Source organism: Poromitra crassiceps, assembly GCF_964638095.1.
Source record: "Poromitra crassiceps genome assembly, chromosome: 3".
Lineage (NCBI taxonomy): Eukaryota > Metazoa > Chordata > Actinopteri > Beryciformes > Melamphaidae > Poromitra > Poromitra crassiceps.
In genome coordinates, this window is record NC_139625.1 from 42,345,030 (window position 1) to 42,364,384 (window position 19,355).

General features: G+C 47.6%; 1 protein-coding gene across 3 annotated transcripts in view; it reads right to left on the bottom strand.

Annotated features, from left to right (window-relative positions):
* runx3 (RUNX family transcription factor 3) overlaps positions 1-19,355 on the bottom strand; it is a 91,088-nt gene that overhangs the window by 7,639 nt on the left and 64,094 nt on the right. The window contains exon 7 of one of the 3 annotated variants that reach the window (XM_083632640.1): positions 7,727-7,804. The exons of 1 other annotated variant lie outside the window; for it this stretch is intronic. In XM_083632640.1, the coding sequence (XP_083488766.1) occupies positions 7,727-7,804 (78 nt within the window). Of the gene's footprint in view, positions 1-7,726; positions 7,808-19,355 lie in introns of all 3 variants that reach the window. One more of the 3 variants, XM_083632639.1, reaches the window with a different exon arrangement.

Sequence of the window (19,355 nt, forward strand, 5' to 3'; positions counted from 1 at the left end):
CTTAACTGGGGTATATTGGTGGTGCTGTTAGCTGATCTTAACTGGGGTCTATTGGTGGGGTTGTTAGCTGATCTTAACTGGGGTATATTGGTGGGGCTGTTAGCTGATCTTAACTGGGGTCTATTGGTGGGGTTGTTAGCTGATCTTAACTGGGGTATATTGGTGGGGTTGTTAGCTGATCTTAACTGGGGTATATTGGTTGGGCTGTTAGCTGATCTTAACTGGGGTATATTGGTGGGGCTGTTAGCTGATCTTAACTGGGGTATATTGGTGGGGCTGTTAGCTGATCTTAACTGGGGTATATTGGTGGGGTTGTTAGCTGGTCTTAACTGGGGTATATTGGTGGGGCTGTTAGCTGATCTTAACTGGGGTCTATTGGTGGGGCTGTTAGCTGATCTGACATCCTGGGCTTTGGATATGAACCCATTATGGCTCAATTCCACCACATTTTACAGCCCTGCACAGCCCGTCACCACTCGGCTCTACTTGCTTCAACCCGATGGACGTTCTGCTTCGACCGCCCTTCATCTGCCCCCGCCCACACCTGGTCGTCATAGCGACCGCATATCTGCCCTCCACCCATGTTCCGAAATAGGTTATAACATAACGTTACAATTAAATCCATACACAGAACTTTTAAACTGTTTATGAAATACTGGTGCCTCTAAATGACTCGTGTGTGTGTGTGTGTGTGTGTGAGAGAGAGAGAGAGAGAGCAGTGCTGGCATGATGACCACAGTCCTTGATCCTGGCCTGAGCAGCCAGCTCATAGCATCACAGCATGTTGGGCGGGTGTTACAGTGTACATGGGCAAAAGTGACAATCGACCAGGAGAATGGATATCACTTTGTTGTTAGTCAAAACTCACAAGCGCTGCTAAAGGGGCGGGCGCGAGGGACGGGGTTTGCGCTAGAGTGAAGCCTCTACCCCCGCGGCCTCTCACCAGGCAAAACCGCGGCTTCATCAAGCGCCTGCGGCCTAGCGGAGCCGACGCAGCACTAACTACACAAGCGCTTCAGAGCAGCGGACTTTTGGACAATTGAAACCACCGCGCCGATTTTATTTCACCAGAGGCGAAGGCAGCAAAACAAAAGACTGATGGAAAAGCATAATAGAAGAGAAGAGAAGGTAAGTAAACTGCTATGCAGCGCTGCATTGACAGTCAGTAGGATAGAGTAAACACGATTCTGCCTGACCAATCAGTCGTCTACAATGTTTTCACGTCACCGTATGAACCCGGGTTGGCAGAATAGAACCCCGACGAGGCAGGTACTAAAAGTAGCACGACTCAGCCCCAAATCAAACCGAGCTGGGCCGGTTTATACCGGTGGGATGAGACCAAAAGTCGAGTCGAGCGGAGCGGGACCGCGCTACTAGCTGCGGTGGGATTGGGCCATAAGTCCTGCCATAGTCATGCAGGCCTACTGAGGGCTGCCTGCTGCCACCTGCTGGACTGTTTGGGTTTGAGTTGTGCAGGGACAGTTTGGTTACATACACACATTTCTGAGGTAACATAAGTTAGGATGGCTTGTGTAGTGAAAAGCTACCAAAATATCCAGTATTTTAGCAGTGTATGCTGGGTATTGTGGCCTAGCACTTTCTTTTATAGTAAATCTTTTTTTTTATCAAGTTGTTTTGGGCGAATAACATTATCATCTTATGCAAGTCCTTCACTTATTGTTTGCGAGCCAGGACTGAAAAACAGCTGAAGTCACACGAGTGGCATCATAACGGCTGGCCAGTTTCCTCTCTTCCTGATACCTGGACCCCTTCTGTCTCCACCATTTAGAAGCCAGATGAATTGACACGTCTAGTCTGACAAGTTCAGCTTGACTCATCATTTCATATGACAGGTAAACAACAAGGTGGGCCAGTGGCCAGGCAGCCATGCTGGGGAATTTGGAACATCTTCAATCTGACTGTATGCGTCAATAGCCTGGGAGAGTTCCTCATACCTAATGTCAACATGTGCTACGTTGGTGTCTGCACCTGCTGCTTGTAAACGTGCGTGCATGCGGGCGCCCGCGCACACACACACACACACACACACACACACACACACACACACACACACACACACACACACACACACACACACACACACCTCGATTCTTGGTGATTTGTTTGTCTGCATGTGGCTTTCATGGTCCGGTGTGGCCACATGACTGTAAGTGTAAAATGTGGATTTGGATGGCAGAGAAAAGAGAGCTTGTATTTGTGCGCTTGCACGCCACAGGCCCGAGGGGGGAGGATGCCAAACTTGCGTGCCACAGTCTTGTTGAAATGTCTTTTCCCTACGTCTGGAGAACTGGGTCCATTTTCAAGCTACAAAAAAAATCCGTTCCTTTGCAATTTCCATGGCCCCTGCTATGCTTTTTTTCAACAACACATTTCTGCAGTTGAATTTCCTCTTCTTTTTGGGACAAGGGAGTTTGGTGGAGCTGGGAAGTGGTGGTGGGGGGGCTGTTTCTTTTTCCAGAGTCTACCAGGCACCGGAGTCGGGCTCCGTATCTGATTTCACGCAAGGAAAATCCAAGCCTTCAGCTGCTGTTGATTCGGGAGAAGTGGAGTCAGCCCACTAATTCCTACCGGACTCCCAAAAAGCCTTTGCTCTCTCCCTCTCTCTCTCTGGCTCTCTCTCTCTCCCTCTCTCTCTCTCTCCCTCTCTCTCTCTGTCCCTCTCTCTCTTTCTCACTCTGTCTCTCCCTCTCTCTCTCTGGCTCTCTCTCTGTCCCTCTCTCTCTTTCTCGCTCTGTCTCTCCCTCTCTCTCTCTCTCTGGCTCTCTCTCTGTCCCTCTGTCTCTTTCTCGCTCTGTCTCTCTCTCACTCTCTCTCTCTGTCTCTTTCTCCCTGCTAAATATAGGCTTGGGGGTGAAGCCGGGGAGGGGGTCTGATGTGTGGGGACTTGATGGCTCTGGCGGCTGTGGCCCACCCCGCACATGATCTCCATTTAATTGGAGTGGGTGGAAACGTGTTGGCTAAACTGTGGTGGGGAGAGCCTCCTGCGCTCTGTCAGGGGAAACTGGACTGGACACTTATCACAACACCTTAATGGGCTTGTGCAATATCAAGGCCTTGGCCATGAGCCAGGGAGTGCCCGCTGCCACCGCCACCTCTCCGCAGGACAGTAGCTCCCTCTGGAGGCCAGCGCCGAGCCCACCGCTCTCTTAGCTCACAGAGGCCAAACGTTCTCTGCCTCTGTTGCATACCTTCCTGCGTCCCCACCCTCCCCCACCCAGTATAAGTACAGGCTTCCATGTTGTGGCTGTGGTAAGAGTGGTGTATCTTTGGCAGAGAGGGGCTTCCTAACTGGGCCTATAGTAGCTGCCTGTAACCTCCACGGCCCAAAACCACACATGATCTCCATTAGGCTCATCTGAAACGTGTTGACTAAATTGCAGGGACAGGAGAGGGGATGGACCCCAGAGGGTGAGCTGGCACAGCCTGCCGTCTGTGATGTTCCCAGTCTATGAAGCGGGTAGCTGGGAATCAGGGCTTTTATAGAGAACATAGTGTTCCAAGCCAAGCACACCCTTTCCTCCCCGCCACGCTCTTATTTAATTCTACAACACCAAGGATGGAGTCCTCGCCCTCGCTACTTCCCTCAAGAAGTCCAATAGTCCACAGTCAGTCCTCGCCCTCGCTACTTCCCTCAAGAAGTCCACTAGTCCACAGTCAGTCCTCGCCCTCGCTACTTCCCTCAAGAAGTCCACTAGTCCACAGTCAGTCCTCGCCCTCGCTACTTCCCTCAAGAAGTCCACTAGTCCACAGTCAGTCCTCGCCCTCGCTACTTCCCTCAAGAAGTCCACTAGTCCACAGTCAGTCCTCGCCCTCGCTACTTCCCTCAAGAAGTCCACTAGTCCACAGTCAAGCGTGTAACCCAGATATGACAGGAGGTTTGCCTCATTTGGTTATGGGAGAAACTGATTTTGGTTGTTAACATAAGGGCAAGTTTGAGGCTGTGTGTGTGTGTGTGTGTGTGTGTGTGTGTGTGTGTGTGTGTGTGTGTGTGTGTGTGTGTGTGTGCGTGCGTGTGCGTGTGCGTGTGTGTGTTCGTGTCTGTGTGTCTGTGTGTGTGTGTGTGTGTGTGTGTGTGTGTGTGTGTCTATGTGTGTGTGGTGGCGGCTGGGCGATGGGGAGATGCAAATCCAGGTGCTCACCTGTGAAATGTTTACTCAGGCTTGATGCAAACTGTGACGACCAGCGCCCGTGGAGCCCCATGGTGTCTCAGGCAAATAAGTGGAGGGACGAGGAAAAGCACCAGGGAGAAAACCTCTGGTTCCTCCAGCCATGCTTACAGAGAGAGAGTGTACAGTCTCCTCCAGCCATGCTTACAGAGAGAGAGTGTACAGTCTCCTCCAGCCATGCTTACAGAGAGAGAGTGTACAGTCTCCTCCAGCCATGCTTACAGAGAGAGAGTGTACAGTCTCCTCCAGCCATGCTTACAGAGAGAGAGTGTACGGTCTCCTCCAGCCATGCTTACAGAGAGAGAGTGTACAGAGAGAGTGTACGGTCTCCTCCAGCCATGCTTACAGAGAGAGAGTGTACAGAGAGAGAGTGTACGGTCTCCTCCAGCCATGCTTACAGAGAGAGAGTGTACAGAGAGAGTGTACGGTCTCCTCCAGCCATGCTTACAGAGAGAGAGTGTACAGAGAGAGTGTACAGTCTCCTCCAGCCATGCTTACAGAGAGAGAGTGTACAGTCTTCTCCAGCCATGCTTACAGAGAGAGAGTGTACAGAGAGAGTGTACAGTCTTCTCCAGCCATGCTTACAGAGAGAGAGTGTACAGCAGGGATACTCAACTTGCTTTGCCCGGGGGCCACTTTCGTGAAATGATAGAAGGCCAGGGGCCAGTTAATAAACAATCAATATATTTTTTTCTGTAGCGGATTGTAGGTGTCAGACGGAGTTTAGTCTGACAATGTTGTGCACACCGGATAGTTACTTAGGTTAAGTACATACATAAGTGCCTGGGTAGCGAGCAGACGGCGGTATTTGACAATTTAGCAGCTAAATCATAGATTATTGAAAGATATTCCATATTCCAGACTGAAATGCTATAACAGAAGTGTGAGTATTGGCCAGAATTACATGAACATTTGGACACTTATTCAGTGGGTATCTTGCATGAAGTTCAGGTGCACTGTAAAAAACAAAAACTTTTTTTTTTTTTTTTTTTTGCAATTCCATGCGGCCCGCGGCCCGCCAGTTGAGTATCACTGGTGTACAGTCTCCTCCAGCCATGCTTACAGAGAGAAACTGTACTTCCTCCTCCAGCCATGCTGAGTCTGAGATAGTTTTCTCATCTCTTTCCTCGTAAAACCAATCCAGAAAGAATTTGAAAGCGCCATGTGCCTCTATTAGACCCAAGGTTTTCTCAACAAATGGATCTGTTTCTTTCAGTGCTTAGGGAGCTTCACTTTGAGGTGCCGACTGGTTTGGGTGGTTTGCTGGATGCTATGAGGATGAGCAGTCATTGTCCATAACAGGGCGAGACATGGCAGCATAATGCTTCTGCACGAGCCAAAGAATAGGAGACCCAAATGAACACAAATGATCTCCAGGTGTTTGTTTAGGTGGCCAGGCTCTGGGGACGGAGCGTCATGTCCAATGCAAATGATAATCACCTCTGTGCTGCGGCCGCATGGTCACCAACCCCAACCTCATCCATGTTAGGCACTCCATCATGTGATTTTGCATGCCCTGAACTTATGACATGCAATATGAGTAAGGCAAGAGGGAGACTGTGATGACAAAAACCAGAGATTTTCCTAATGCATCGACAAACAACACGACATGACTAATCTCTTTGAGTTTGTTAACTAAATCCTCTGCTATGAGTTGTATAATAACTTGCTCATAAACCTGTAGTCCATTGCTATATTATAATATAATATATCAATAATATATCAATCATATTATGAGTAGCATTATTATTACACATCTTCCCATCTCTATCTATCTCAGTACCCATCACTGTCAATCACAGTTTTCACACCATAGTGAATGTCTTGCCTTGCAATGGATCTCTGGCTAGCTAATGCCTTGCACAAGCAGTGCCATATGTAAATAATTCATTCCATCTCCGCAGTCCACAATACTTATGGAGTGAAAGAGTTATGAAACTAAGCTGCTGTGTTGAATTTGAGAATATTAGACCAACTATATTTTTATTTTCTGCCGCAAACCTTAATTTATCCCATTAATTGGAGAAAAGAGGAGGATTACCAGTGAGCCAAATCAATAACCAATTTTATTATCTTCTGTGTGTGTGTGTGTGTGTGTGTGTGTGTGTGTGTGTGTGTGTGTGTGTGTGTGTGTGTGTGTGTGTGTGTGTGTGTGTGTGTACTCATCAGAGTATGAGTGGATGACTCAGCAAGCCTGGTGTGATGTGGGTGATGTGGTGTGGTGCGGTGAGGTGGTTTCTGGGAAGGGCTGGGTAAGAGACTGAGGGGGCTGTTAGACACCAGCGAAGATCCACTTCCCAAAAGGAAAGAGAGAGTGGGAGGGAGGGAGGGAGACGGCAGGCGGGTGGTGGCGTTGTAGGAATGTTCTGGGATGCAGCGGATGCCCCAGGGGCAAAACCAAACTGACTCCAGAAATCGTCACGATGCGCGGTCCGCCCCCTCTGCCGTGCCCGCCTTTCCAGCTTCTCCACTTCACTATTCTTTGTGACATTTTGACGAGTTGACAGATTGACTACTACAGTAATGAAAAGGAAATGAGTGTGAAAAAAGTGCTGTCTGTCCTGAGTTGCTCTTGAAGACGTGCCGCTCGGATGATGTCAACTATCTCTCCAACTCCAACTATATCTCCTCTGTCTTTTTCTAGCATTATGTGAGCAGTCCATAGTGCCTCAGATATGTCCTCTGTCTTTTTCTAGCATTATGTGAGCAGTCCATAGTGCCTCAGATATCTCCTCTGTCTTTTTCTTGAGTGTTTTCTCAAACTAGTAATTAAAGCCATTGCTGACTGCTGGCCATGCCTCTCATGCTGCTTGTTGATTGGGCGTTGCATGTTATCATTAAATCTCAGTAACCAACAAAAATGCTTGAAAACAATTTTCCCATCCACGGACACAAATGGACGCATATTTATGCTGGTACACACACATATGTGAAGACACACACGTTCCTCGTATTCACATTAAATATGAGGTCATCTAAGGTGAGCAGTGTGTTTACATCGTGCTGCGGTGAGCTCATTGTGTGAGAAGTGAAAGAAAGGCTTAAAGGAGTAGCCAGAAAGAAAAGTCTCACAGATAGGGTCGCAAAGGGGTGGAAAATTTACGGTAAATTCCCAGAAACTTTTTGGAAATTTTCCATGGGAAGTTAACCTTGAGAATTTGGGAAATTTTGACAATTTTTTTGCATGTTCCCAATATTAATGTTGGAAACTTTCCATGGTTATTAATAGGAATATATGGGAATTAACAGGAATAAATACTGCATGCATGTCTGCTTATGACAAAACAAAATGTTTATATCTATGTCTGTATATGACAAGGTAAATACAGTTAGTATAAATTACATCAAAAATTCCAGTTTATTCCTGTTAATTCCCATCAATCCCCATTAAATCCCATATATTCCCGTTAATTCCCATGGAAAGTTTCCAACTTAGTTTGAATATTCCTGCAATTTTGCAAAACCTACTGACAGAAGTGCATGGAGGAGTGAAACATTGAGGATCCTGTTACAGACTGCAGTCCTGTGCCGTGTCTTACCTGGCCATGGTCTCAGGTCTTCTTCCACCTTGCATGTCTTCAGAGTGGAGGCGGGATCCATCTGGTCCGGCCACAGGGCTGCTACAACACACATGAACAACGGATTGAACTCTGGGACCGGCCTCATTAGAAACAAGGCAGTGTGGAGGAATTCAGTTCGTGCAGGAATGTCAAATGTCAGTGTTTCTATGGAGCGCAGAGAGAAACGTGCGAGTTGTGTGCGTGTGCAGGGTGTGGAAGTCGGCGCCTGGGCCATAGAAATCTAAAGCACATTCCAAAAATGGAGAAAAAGTCATGACAGACTTGTCAAAGCTGTCTTGACATCTGGCGGTTTTTGGAGATGTGTCTTCCTGTGATGGCTCTGCCTCTGCTGACGGAGCAGTCAAGACTGGAAAGAGGAGGTGGAGGTGGTGGTGGGGTGAGGGGGGTCTTCTCACCAGAGTGAGACCGGGGCTTGGAAAAACATGCTTGATGGGTGCATGATGGGAGATATTTTGGGTCTTTCAGGCGAGACTGGAGGCGCGAAGGTCTTTGGCGGGCTGTCAGAGTCCCTGCTGGCCCAGCGCGTGGGACCCTGCTTCACACTCAGCGGCCACACCGCAGGACGGCTGACAATTTGACATGCAAATAGTGGCTGTTTGCTCGAGGTCTGAGACGCTGCAGTTGTTACAAGACAACCTGCACGGACAGCCTCAAGAACCTACTTTACACTATGTTCAATCCCTGCTTTGAGTCCACGCGCCAGTGGTAAATACTGTCATGTCCTGGTTATTCCAAGAAACGTACAGTATAGAATTACTTTCCTCACATTCCCTGACAGAAACCTGTGCATTGTGTAACCACTGTAGGGGAAATCATATTGTAAAATTGTCTCTAATTTTAACTGGGACTCGTATTACTGTACTGTGTCATTGCACTCTAGGGGTGGGAATCACTCACGATACGATATTATCACGATATTTAAGTCATGATACAATATTATTGTGATTTTAAAAATATTGCCTTTTTTCAACTGCAAATGATGTCCCCAAACGAAAAAACTTTGTGAACATCTGTTTTATCTATAAAGATAAAGTTTCCAGTCTGTCCATCTAACTTCAATCATTTTTATTCCAGCAACATGGGATTGTTATAAATGTTCCATGCACACAATTTATATAATAAAATATTGTGATACTTGGCATTTGTGCAATACGATATATTGCCACACAAAATATCTCGATACTATGCTGTATCAATCCCCCCACCCCCACCCCTACTGCACTCCACTGCTAAGATACCACAATACAGTAACCCCAACCTCCTGTAGAGGCAGTTATGAGCGTGAAGGATGCCAGAAGCAGAGAGGGGCGGTGGGGCTGTTCACCTATAGCCGCACTGGGCTCACTGTGTGTAAAGCTGTGCTTCCCCTGGAGCTCCTCCACTTCCTTTGCAAAGGCCCAAATCAGCACTCAGTCACTGAGAGGTCCCGCACTATGCCTCACAATGGCAAATTCTTACACATAAATGGCCTTATTCAGAAAGGCTTGCAAGCAGCTGGTGCGATTCGCTCAAGAAAATAAACATTTCCTTCAAATATTTTGATTGGCCAGCAGACAACGTCAATACCAGAGGCACAGATTACCCCTGTTAATAAGAGGGCCGGCCCCCTGGGCGGAGCCCGGGACTCGGGAAGGTAGAGGCTGACACGGGACTGCGTCACTAATAAGCAGTTTTGGCGTGGTGCCAGGGTGGTTTTTTGGGGGGGGAGGACACAAATAAACACACACGCGGCTTTTGAAGCGCCTGGCCCAGATGAAAGGGTGGCTGACGAGATGTTTGAGCCAAAATGGCGTCTGTCCTCGTGACTCCGGATCCAGCAGCGCCTGTGAGACATGTAATGCGCCCTGCCGTAATGAAGCGTGTCATTGAGACACAGTGAATGCCGGGCCTTGTACTGGCTTCCTGTTTCGCTCAGGCCCTAGGCGTCGCAACGGGGAGAGAATGTGAGTGAGAGAAAGAGAGACGCCAGCGAGGGGAGCCGAGAGAGAGAGAGAGAGAGGCAGCGTGTTGGAGAGGGGAGGAACACGGCCTTGGCTCTGCTATGTGGGACATTTGATATGTCTTTTGAGCCCTCACTTATAACATGAGCAAAAACAAACACATGGGCTGAAAAATCCAGCCGGCCCCTCCTCGCCCCAGACTCAATAGAGACTGTTCACGGCACACATGTACTTTCTGTAATTGCTGAAATGTAAAACTCAGCCCGACTCTGATGTGAAATTATAACTTACACAAACAGTCGAGTCTGGTGAAAAACTTGCTCTCACTTCTCCTTTTCCTTTCTTTTTTCAGCGAGGAGGCGGCTTCAAAAGATTCTTTTTTTTCCATTGAAGAACAGAAACATTTTCAGTTTGAATTATTCATCTCAGGGTCACAAAAAGAGACTAACCACAAGTGAAGCTTTCAGGCACCATAACAAATAAACTCCGCGGCGGCCATTGACATATTATGTAAATAGAGGAGTGCAAAAGTAAAACAGAGTGTCTGGAGCCCTGCTCCAGATTCCTGCTCGTTTTGGTTGTGTTGGCCTCAAAGGGCCGGCTTCCTGCTCGGGTTTGGCACCGATCCCGCATGAAACCAAACTGCCGTGACGGCCGCGCTCGCCTAGCTACCTGACGCCGCTAATTTCCCCTCCCGCTCTCGCTTCTAATTGGCTGATCATGTCACTCCGGCCACGCCATTAGCCGAGTGCCACGGCTAACCTGGGGGGCCGGTCAGCTTGTTTATGTGGAGTAAACACTGTGGTCACTGTGGACGAGGAGGCAGGGGGGGGGGGGGGGGGGGATCGCACCGGGCTGGTCCTCCATCAAACAGAACTTTCTCCAGTTAAAGGCCGGGTTTTCCGTGGGGAATATGAATATATATTAAATCTCACGCCCCTAAGGTTTTAGAATCCGTTGAAATTTTTGAAATTGGTTGTTTACAGCCTGAGATATCACCAGAAATCCACTCTGTGTGTGTGGGGGGGGGGGGTGGTGGGGGGGGGGGGGTGCGGGGACTCGAAATACTACATTTCCCACAATGCACTGGGCTCGCGTGGCCTTCGTTTCCATGCCCACCCCTCAGGCGTTTGGCTGATATCAAACTCCAGTAGGTGGCGGTAATGCACATATATGTTTGCCAACCGCCATAAAACTCAAAGAAGAAGAAGACATGGAGAGAAGACATGGAGAGAAGAAGAAATAAATCGAAAATAAATCGAAAATCAATTGCCTCCAAATTGCACCAAATGTAAACGGTAGTATATATGTCGGGAGATGTCTTCATAAAAATTTTTTCATGCATTTTAAGGCATTTTCGTAGGAGTTACGCGCATCTGATGTTGTAACTATTTTCTGTAAAAATGTGTAAAAACGGGTACATTGCTCAGCGTTGATTTCGTTACTTCAACCCACCTACTACTAGATGTAAAATTTGACGAGCTTTCCAATGCCGCCAGTCCCGTGTCGATTAGTGCTTCCGTTCCCGAGATAATGGTCTCTTTGCAAGGAACTATGGGAAGCTAATATTAGCTACAGCAGGCTAGGCGGTTGACAAGATGGCTGCGTTTTTGTTTTGGTCAAGGCCTCTGAAGGGGCGTGGAGGACCTCTAGAGGCGGGACCATGGCCAACAACAGTTGTAGTTCATAGGTGCACGACTTCCGCAAGGCGGACTTAGGCCAGATGACGCGAAACGCGTCGGCTGGCCCAAAAAATATGTGAGAGATGCTTGATATCTCTGGCAGTGAATATCCAATTTCAAAAATTTCAACGGATTCGAAAACCTTAGGGGCGTGAGATTTAATATATATTCATATTCCCCACGGAAAACCCATCCTTTAAGTCCGGTCCAAAAGGCTAAGCCACACACTCAACAACAGGGCCAGAGCGCCAGCACATGTGCACCAGTTGTACAGTATGACAAACATTTATGGAATTATCATTTTCAGGAAAGCCTTCGCAGCCCTCCTTTTGAAATCAAATAAATGGTCGTGCAAATTTAAAATCTGAAATGTGGAATATGTAATTCATAAAAGATTGTGCCGGACATTTGGTTTGATGCTTCTTATTAATACCCGCAACTGCTGTTCTGTTTCAACACATGGGTCACACATTCAGACAGACACGCACACACAAAGACACACACGCACACACGCACGCACACACGCACACAGATAAACGCACGTATACGCATACACACACACACACACACAAAGACAGACAGACACACACACACTTTTTCCTTTGGACCCTCATCAAAGTGGCGAGCACTTGACTCGATGGCGGAACGTTATGCTAGTGTCTGATATTCATCTTCACTGAGGAACACACAGGTGTTGGAACAAATAACATGTTAAATGATACCGCCTCAGAAGTGCCAGGACGTTCTTTTTTTGGATGATTCAATTGCTGCTGTATTTCAACCCCCCCCCCTCTCTCTCTCTCTCTCTCTGTCTCTCTCTGTGTATCTCTCTCTCTGTCTCTGTGTGTGTGTGTGTGTGTCTCTCTCTCTCTCTGTCTCTCTGTGTATCTCTCTCTCTGTCTCTGTGTGTGTGTGTGTGTGTCTCTCTCTCTCTCTGTCTCTCTGTGTATCTCTCTCTCTCTCTCTCTCTGTCTCTCTGTGTGTGTGTCTCTCTCTCTCTCTCTCTCTCTCTCTCTCTCTCTCTCTCTCTCTGTCTCTCTGTGTGTGTCTCTCTCTCTCTCTGTCTCTGTGTGTGTGTGTCTCTCTCTCTCTCTCTCTCCCTCTCTCTCTCTCTCTCTCTGTCTCACACACATTGAAGTTAAAAGAGCAGTGTTGGTCTGGGCTGTCTGTTAGAGGCGGTGCCAGGGGCTTGTTGAGTTTTGTCTGCATTTAAAACAGGACGAGAGAAACAGGGATAGTTTTTTTCTGTAGCACCTTGTTATAATCTAATTTTCTCTCACTCATGTGCTTTTCTTCAGGGTGGAATGAACCGTGTGTATTATAGACGTCATATCACAGCTCCATGTGAAGGGACGGAGATGGACCAGTGTATAAAAAAAGCTGCCACCCACAGACACATACATACACATGTACATCAACTTGAGGTTTAGAAAAACCAGAACAACAATTTTGTGCGCTATTGTGAGATTGTCAGATTTGCTTGACTACACTAGTAGAACCACACATTTCCAACCACACACACAAACTCTCTCTCTCTCTCGCACACACACACACACACACACACACACACACACACACACACACACACACACACACACACACACACACACACACACACACACTCCCTCCACCCTTGCTGAGAATCATTCCACATGTCTAGCAGTCTTACCTGTGGCCACAGCAGAACAAAAACAAGCGGTGAAGCTAGCGTCTGCCAGCGTGCAGGAATCTGTCATAGCATGCTCTGTAATGAGCTCTTAATTACCCTGTCTGTCTGGCACTACAACTTGCAACACTGGCACGGAACTATGCGTGTGCGCGCGTGTGTGTGTACTGTGTGTGTGTACTGTGTGTGTGTACTGTGTATTTGCTATGTGCTTATGGTGCAATAGTCTGTGTGTGTTATGTGTGTCTGGAGACGTGTCCTGTTGACAACACAACTGAGACAGTATTTCATGGCTCAGACAACAAAATGAAGCAAGGGGGCTTTAAGCGCTAGATGACGCCGTTATTTTCTTATGTAGTTGACTGTCTTCTTATGTTGACTGTCTTCTTATGTTGACTGTCTTCGGACCGGGAGGGGGGGGGGGGGGGACGCAAAGGTCCCAGCCTGGGATAATGGAAAACATCTTTTGTAATAGCAAAGACGGGAATCTATTTAATTACAACGTGTTGACGGGCAATCTATCACCCAGCCATCCTCAAACAAACAGGCCCGGGATTAAATGTATCTGCAAAAATACAACTGTGTCTGTCGGGGCAGACGTGGTGTGTGGTGTTTATATGTAAATACCTCCCTGTGTCTCTGAGTGGCCTTTATTACAGCACGGCTATTTTTGGTAGTAGTGCAGTGTTGTGGTCTGTGCATGACTCCTAGGCTATACATACTGTAAGTACACGTGTGTGTGTGTGTGTGTGTGTGTGTGTGTGTGTGTGTGTGTGTGTGTGTGTGTGTGTGTGTGTGTGTGTGTGTGTGTGTGTGTGTGTGTGTGTGTGTGTGTGTGTGTTCTGTGCCATGACATACATCTCCAGTCTGCTGTTGAAGAGGTGGGAGGGAGACGGGCCCTCTGTTCTGTTATTTAATTATTTTTACCACTCTTGCCCTGCGGTGTGCAGTCATGATGCTAATACCACAGATTAAGGTGTGTGGTTTTTACAACCCTACCTTCTCTCTCTCTCTCTCTCTCTCTCTCTCTCTCTCTCTCTCTTTTTCTCTCTCACTTCTCTCATAGAAGTGCCTCCAGTCACTGGTGGCTATTTTATGAAGCTCAGTGCCTTCACCATCGCTGACAATTCTAATGTGTTGTGTCTACTAAAGGTGTGTGTGTGTGTGTGTGTGTGTGTGTGTGTGTGTTGCAACAGCCCTTTGAGGCCTGACAAGCCCATAAAAGCGCTAATTCCTGCCCTAATCCTCCCGGTGCGAGACAGACAAGAGCAGAGCAAAGAGATCCTCGTCTTCTCATCTCCTGTGCCGCTGCTGTCTGGACCAAGTCTGTACACCTCTCTCTGCACCCCATCCTGCTGTCTGGACCAAGTCTGTACACCTCTCTCTGCACCCTGTCCTGCTGTCTGGACCAAGTCTGTACACCTCTCTCTGCACCCCATCCTGCTGTCTGGACCAAGTGTGTACACCTCTCTCTGCACCCTGTCCTGCTGTCTGGACCAAGTGTGTACACCTCTCTCTGCACCCCATCCTGCTGTCTGGACCAAGTGTGTACACCTCTCTCTGCACCCTGTCCTGCTGTCTGGACCAAGTCTGTACACCTCTCTCTGCACCCTGTCCTGCTGTCTGGACCAAGTCTGTACACCTCTCTCTGCACCCTGTCCTGCTGTCTGGACCAAGTCTGTACACCTCTCTCTGCACCCTGTCCTGCTGTCTGGACCAAGTCTCTACACCTCTCTCTGCACCCCATCCTGCTGTCTGGACCAAGTCTGTACACCTCTCTCTGCACCCTGTCCTGCTGTCTGGACCAAGTCTGTACACCTCTCTCTGCACCCTGTCCTGCTGTCTGGACCAAGTCTGTACACCTCTCTCTGCACCCTGTCCTGCTGTCTGGACCAAGTCTGTACACCTCTCCCTGCACCCTGTCCTGCTGTCTGGACCAAGTCTGTACACCTCTCTCTGCACCCTGTCCTGCTGTCTGGACCAAGTCTCTACAGATAGATAGATAGATAGATAGATAGATAGATAGATATTTTTATTTCTGTGTCATGCACCATATTCAAGGTGCCCAGCCCGTCTGGGCTTACAAGACACAAATCATTCAAGTTCAACAATACAAACAAATCAACAAACAAGCTACAAAATGCTCAAACATAAACAAGACATAGTTATATATTCAGATGAACAGCTTCTCCATTCTGAGTTTCCAAGCCCTCCCAATAAACCTGGCCAAACTGAAGACTTCATCTCTGAACAACCATTCCAACTTCGCATCATCTCCTGACCAAAATAGTTCCGGTTTCTTATTTTGCATTAACTGAAATAGAGATAATCTTGGTTCCTCATATAGCGTACAATGAAACAAAAAATGAAATTCATCTTCCACAACACCTAATTCACATACAGTACAAAGTCTCTCCTCCTCAGCAATAGAATTGAACCTGCCAACCTCAATAGCCAAAGGGAGGGTACCCGTTCTCAACTGGGCACATAAAGATCTTCTGGATCTATCCAGGGGTAAAGTAACATAGGGTTCTGGAGTGAACATATTTTTAATTTGAACATATGTTCTAAGTTTTGGTTTGAGCCAGATGTCATTGGCCCATTTTTCTTTATAATCAAGAAATAGCCTATGTTTAATATAGCGAACACTACAGCGTAAACTGTTTCTGAAAATAAATTGCTGATCAGCTTCCCTGAACACATCATTAATATCATTACACCATGGATACTTATGTGCTTTATCCCAGTTAAACACTTGTTTTGCAACTCTACTCTCTGGCATATTAGATAGACGGTTCCACAATCTCAACATTTCACCTTTTTGTTTGATCAAACAAGGCTCCCAACCCATATCCCCTTGAAAAGCCAACACAGGTGTAAATTTATGTACCCCCAGAAAACATCGGATTGCACGATTTTGGATGGCATTCACCTTAGAAAATTCCTTTCTTCCCCAAACTCCAGCTGCATAAAACAAAACTGGTGACACACATGCATCATAAAGCTTTGAAAATGTAGCATAACCAAGATTTTTACAAGTTTTCACTTTACTTATTACTGAACCCAGGGCTCTACCAGCAGTGTCGGCCAACACACTGACGCCCTCTTCAAACGTAGAAAATTCATCAAAAGTAAAACCCAGATATTTATATGAACTGGTATATGCCAATGACATAGCTCCAACATGAAAATCAAAAATGCTTCTCCTTGTACCTGATTTCCAGAAATGTACAATTTGAGTTTTTTCTCTATTAACTAATAATCTCCATTTCCTACTCCAAAGATTAACAACATTTAACATAATCTGCAGCTCTTTCTCATTCCCTGCTAGGAGAATTATATCATCTGCGTACAACAAAACATTCAAATTCATATCACCGATTTGCAGACCAAGATTTTTCATTTTAATTTGTTGGGCTAAATCATTAATAAACAAAGCAAAGAGGGTAGGGGAAAGAACGTCACCCTGTTTGACCCCAAGTGGGGTAGAAAACCACCCTGTTTTCATATCGTTCACCTGCACACAGGCAACCGGGGATTTATACAAAGCTTTAATTGCTTTATAGAATTTCCCATCCACACCAGCTGAAATAAGTTTAAACTCCATTAAATCCCTGTCGACACATATAAACAGTACTACACCTCTCTCTGCACCCTGTCCTGCTGTCTGGACCAAGTCTCTACACCTCTCTCTGCACCCCATCCTGCTGTCTGGACCAAGTCTGTACACCTCTCTCTGCACCCCGTCCTGCTGTCTGGACCAAGCCTGTACACCTCTCCCTGCACCCCGTCCTGCTGTCTGGACCAAGTCTGTACACCTCTCCCTGCACCCCATCCTGCTGTCTGGACCAAGTCTGTACACCTCTCCCTGCACCCTGTCCTGCTGTCTGGACCAAGTCTGTACACCTCTCCCTGCACCCTGTCCTGCTGTCTGGACCAAGTCTGTACACCTCTCCCTGCACCCTGTCCTGCTGTCTGGACCAAGTCTGTACACCTCTCCCTGCACCCTGTCCTGCTGTCTGGGCCAAGTCTGTACACCTCTCTCTGCACCCCGTCCCATCATCAGCCCAGCCCTCACAGCTCAAACTCCCTGGATAAGCTTAGCTGCAGGGGGCTTTTCATTGGCAGACAACCCCCAGAGCCGACGCCAAACTATAAACCATCAGAAAACCATCTTCACACAGTGGCTGTATTGTGCGGACGTCCCGTTCGACGGGCTCGCTGTTTATTTTCAGCGCTTCTAAAATGGCCGACATGTTTTCTGCTCGGTAGGCTACAGGCTGTGCGAGGGAGGGAGAGAACGAAATCAATATGAACAGTAAAGGAAAGACATGGGGGAGCGGGGTAAACGACCCTGTGTTCTCCGCAGTCAGCTGTTAGATAGGCCCACACTGGTGACTCAGCGCTGGCTGGGCGAGCTACAAGGCCAAACACTGCTGTATGGTTGTTGTACACACTGATAGAGTTCCACCCACACACGGCCCAAAGCTCCCAAACAAGCCCCCCTGTACACAGCAACATGCTGATACAAAGGTAATGGGACTCATTAGCTAGCATGAGAACTAGAGAGTAGGCGGGCGAGGAGAGGAGGGCACACACTCCTGTTTGTGTGTGTGTGTGTGTGTGTGTGTGTGTGTGTGTGTGTGTGTGTGTGTATTTATTTAGTCTGCATTCTCCCAGACATGCCATCCTGTTAAAGAGGCTCTGACATATGACTGAGAGAGTGAACACATCCTCGGTCCAAGCAGCACCCACCCACGCAGCTGTCCTGTGCCCTCACACACACTCTTTCTCTGTGTCTCTCTGTCTCCTCCTCAGTCTGTGTCCCACCCCCCCCCATCTCCTCCTCAGTCTGTGTCCCATCCCCCCCCCATCTCCTCCTCAGTCTGTGTCCCATCCCCCCCCCATCTCCTCCTCAGTCTGTGTCCCATCCCCCCCCCATCTCCTCCTCAGTCTGTGTCCCATCCCCCCCCATCTCCTCCTCAGTCTGTGTCCCATCCCCCCCCCCATCTCCTCCTCAGTCTGTGTCCCATCCCCCCCCCATCTCCTCCTCAGTCTGTGTCCCATCCCCCCCCCCCCATCTCCTCCTCAGTCTGTGTCCCATCCCCCCCCCCCCCATCTCCTCCTCAGTCTGTGTCCCAACCTCCCCCCCCCCCCCCCCCCCCCCCTGAATTCGGTCAGTCTGAGAGTGACGCGAGTGCCAAGGTAGCGTGCGGCTGTTACATTCCTGAGGCTGTAGTGTGTGGTGCATTGGAGGCCTAGCGCCCGGGCCAAGGCTGGGGTTGGCAGCGCCCGCACCGCGCCACCTGGCCACAGATTGGACCCCGCCTCCCTGCGATGCAGGGCCTCTGGGGGCAGAGCCGGCACCAGGAGGAAAACGCACGGAGGAAACGTCGGTCTTGGCCGCTCGGGTTGGTTTGATGTTAGGGGACTGTGTCACTCACTGTGTCGATGAACGTGTGATTGACTTGTGTGATTTATTTACTTACCCTTTTGGTAAATAATACAAAATAAGTGGTTGAAGGTAGAACTGGGCGATATATCATAATATTAATATTGTAATTTTAATAATATAATATTAGTCAAATTGTAAAATAACTTCAATGTTATTTCTTCCTGGTCCTGAATGTACAGTATAGATACAAATTAAAATAGTGTAGAAGGAATCTCTTGCGCTTCAGCCCCTCCACAAAGGGAGGTTGGTGCTCTCAGAAGAGGACAGGATACTGGAAACAGTTGAATTGACTGGAGCACATGAAATCACTGGCGTCGTCTTCTTGTTTTGACTCTGAAGAATACGCTGCTCGCGTCGAAACGTTAGTTTTTGTACGTCATTAAAATTGTTGGCCAGTGATTTCGTGTGCTCCAGTCAATTCAACTGTTTCCACAAATTAAAATAGATTTAGATTTACCATAGATAGATTTACCAATTACCAGTACCACTGTATTTGGATAGTCCGCCTACAGAGTCGACAGAGTATTTCAACAGCTTATTAGTTGCCATTCAACAATTCAACTCTTTTGCATTGTCTGTAAAAACATCTACAGACAAAAGTGAAACAGTTCAATTGTTGAATGTCAACTAATAAGCTGTTGAAATGTTACAAATACTCTGTAGGCGGACTATCCAAATACAGTGTTGCCCAATTTGCTGAACTTATTAGCCTGTCCTGCCTCAGCGGAATGAATGATGATTGGCTTTACCTGCTCATCATATCCACTTATTATTGATTATGAATGATTCATAATTCATAATTTTCAAAATTTTCTTTCTCAGTCATTATCGATATCGAGGTATT